Consider the following 2,500-nt stretch of genomic DNA (forward strand, 5'->3'; position numbering starts at 1 on the left):
TCGTCCACGGTTTTTGCAAAGGTTTTAAAACCTCAACTTTACCAATCCTCGAAGTAATGCGTGACATATTACAGTCGCGTTACCTGCGCAGTAAGGTTGCGCACAAACAATTAGCGCGAACGTCCTTAAAGCTAAAATACATAACATATACGGATACATAACTAAATGTATATAATAATTAAAGCTACATTAATTAAAAGGAAAAGCGGCTATACAAAATGCGGCCCTGGATTCTCATTTTAAAACCTGTAAACTCAGTGGTACGGATAAAATCCGGTAGCGCGTTCCGGCCACAACTTAGCTGACAAGTAAAAAAAAAGAATTAAGAGCATAACTTGTTGTTCTAGGTTTATTGAGGGACAGAATGCAATTTCCGCGAAGATCATAAGAAGAAAACCGGAGAGAAAACTTATCTTTCATATAAGTATGGAAATCATTAAAAAACAGAGTTTCATACAGTAATATGAGGAAATTTTGAATGCGCTTATTGCATAGACATGTAGAATTTGACTTTAGTGAAAAGACCATCGTAAGAGGACACTGAGGTTATCTACAAATATACATCTAACTTGAATATTCTCTTATTTAGCGCTGCTAGTCTCTCCGTGTTGTGCACACCAAAAAAACCTTCCGAAAGTGTATCATAACGTTAAGTTTATCATTAATCTTTTTGCGCACATTTGAGAAAAATCCAGATTGAGAAATTTCCAGACTTTTGTCTATTTCCATTCCAAAGATCACTAATGTATCCTTAACAGGGAATAAAAAGTTATAGTAAGTATCACCAGGCCCTAGACCCCGGTTTTTCAGTTTTCGTAAAATAAAAGTTTATCTACAAGGGCCAAAGGGCCCAGGTAAAAGTGAAAAGGAAACAGAGGTCACCTAAAGTTACAACAATCCACTGTCAGAACGGTTACATCAATTCACTATCGGAACGTAAACTAAGCTACAAAGTCCAGATGAGCAAGGCACAAAGTCCAATGAGGTGCATACATTAAGAGCATAGCTTAAATCTAAAAGTCCATCAGGGTACAAGGCCCACATTAAAACTAAGTAACAATTAACCGTAAATAATTCCACGAAAGAGGCGGCAAACGGTGTGGCATATTACAAGTTTTAACCCTTTAAGTACTAACCACGCATATATGCGTGGAAAATACCGATACTACTTTCAATAGTTAAACTTTAGTCAAAACGTCATGATAGTGTGTTGATAGCACCGACTGACTGGCATGACAGTATCACAGTCTGAAATCCCGAGGTGATTGCCGATTTCAACCATATTATACTGTTCCTTTGACAAAAAATCAAGAAAGGCCAGGACTTTCCTACGAGGATAACAGCATAAAAAGCACTACTTATCGCGAATTTTCTATTGGGACTTAGCACTCGAGCTGTTTCCTATTAGAGTTTAGTGGCGTGCTCCCCTTTTAAGAAAATAGTTGGCAGCTTTGTCATTACCTTGAATTGTTGCCAACCTCAGTGGTGTCAAACCATCGCTTCTCCTTGAATCAATGTCAAGTCCAAGAGACAGTAGCTTCTCAATGATGACATCATTATCACCTTGTGCAGCATAGTGTAGCAATGTCTTCCCGTTGTTGTCTTTCAAACTAGGATCTGATCTTCTTTCTCTTACGACACTGAATGCATGTAATCTACCACAAAGGGCTGCAATCATCAATGGCGTTGCTCCATCGCTGCTTCTTGAATCAATGTCAAATCCAAGGGACAGTAGCTTATCAATGATGACATCATTACCGCCTTGCGCAGCATAATGTAGCAATGAATACCCGTTGTTGTTTTTCAAAGTAGGATCTGATCTTCTTTCTATTAGGACACTGAATGCATCTAATCTACCATTAGAAGCTGCAATCATCAATGGCGTTGTTCCATTACGGTTTCTTGAATCAATGTCAAGTCCAAGAGACAGTAGCTTCTCAATGATGACATCATTACCGCCTTGCGCAGCATAATGTAGCAATGTCCACCCGTTGTTGTCTTTCAAAGTAGGATCTGATCTTCTTTCTATTAGGACACTGAATGCATCTAATCTACCCTGAAGAGCTGCAATCATCAATGGCGTTGCTCCATCGCTGCTTCTTGAATCAATGTCAAGTCCAAGAGACAGTAGCTTCTCAATGATGACATCATTACCGCCTTGCACAGCATAGTGTAGCAATGTCCACCCGTTGTTGCTTTTCAAAGTAGGATCTGATCTTCTTTCTATAAGGACACTGAATGCATTTAATCTACCACAAAGTGCTGCAATCATCAATGGCGTTGCTCCATTGCTGCGTCTTGAATCAATGTCAAGTCCAAGAGACAGTAGCTTCTCAATGATGACATCATTACCGCCTGTTACAGCATAGTGTAGCAATGTCTCCCCGTTGTTGTTTTTCAAAATAGGATCTGATTTTCTTTCTATGAGGACACTGAATGCATCTAATCTATCCCAAATGGCTGCAATCATCAATGGCGTTGCTCCATCGCTGCTTCTTGA

General features: G+C 39.3%; 1 protein-coding gene across 3 annotated transcripts in view; it reads right to left on the reverse strand.

Moving 5' to 3' along the window:
• The window catches only part of LOC138031993 (uncharacterized), a 49,449-nt gene that overhangs the window by 1,356 nt on the left and 45,593 nt on the right, over positions 1–2,500 (reverse strand). For all 3 annotated transcript variants that reach the window (XM_068879583.1, XM_068879590.1, XM_068879580.1), the window contains one exon: positions 1–2,500. This exon is cut by the window's left edge and continues 1,356 nt beyond it; it is cut by the window's right edge and continues 386 nt beyond it. In XM_068879583.1, the coding sequence (XP_068735684.1) occupies positions 1,412–2,500 (1,089 nt within the window). In that variant the 3' untranslated portion in view covers positions 1–1,411.

The sequence above is a fragment of the Montipora capricornis genome, chromosome 2, assembly GCF_036669925.1.
Source record: "Montipora capricornis isolate CH-2021 chromosome 2, ASM3666992v2, whole genome shotgun sequence".
Classification (NCBI taxonomy): Eukaryota; Metazoa; Cnidaria; class Anthozoa; order Scleractinia; family Acroporidae; genus Montipora; species Montipora capricornis.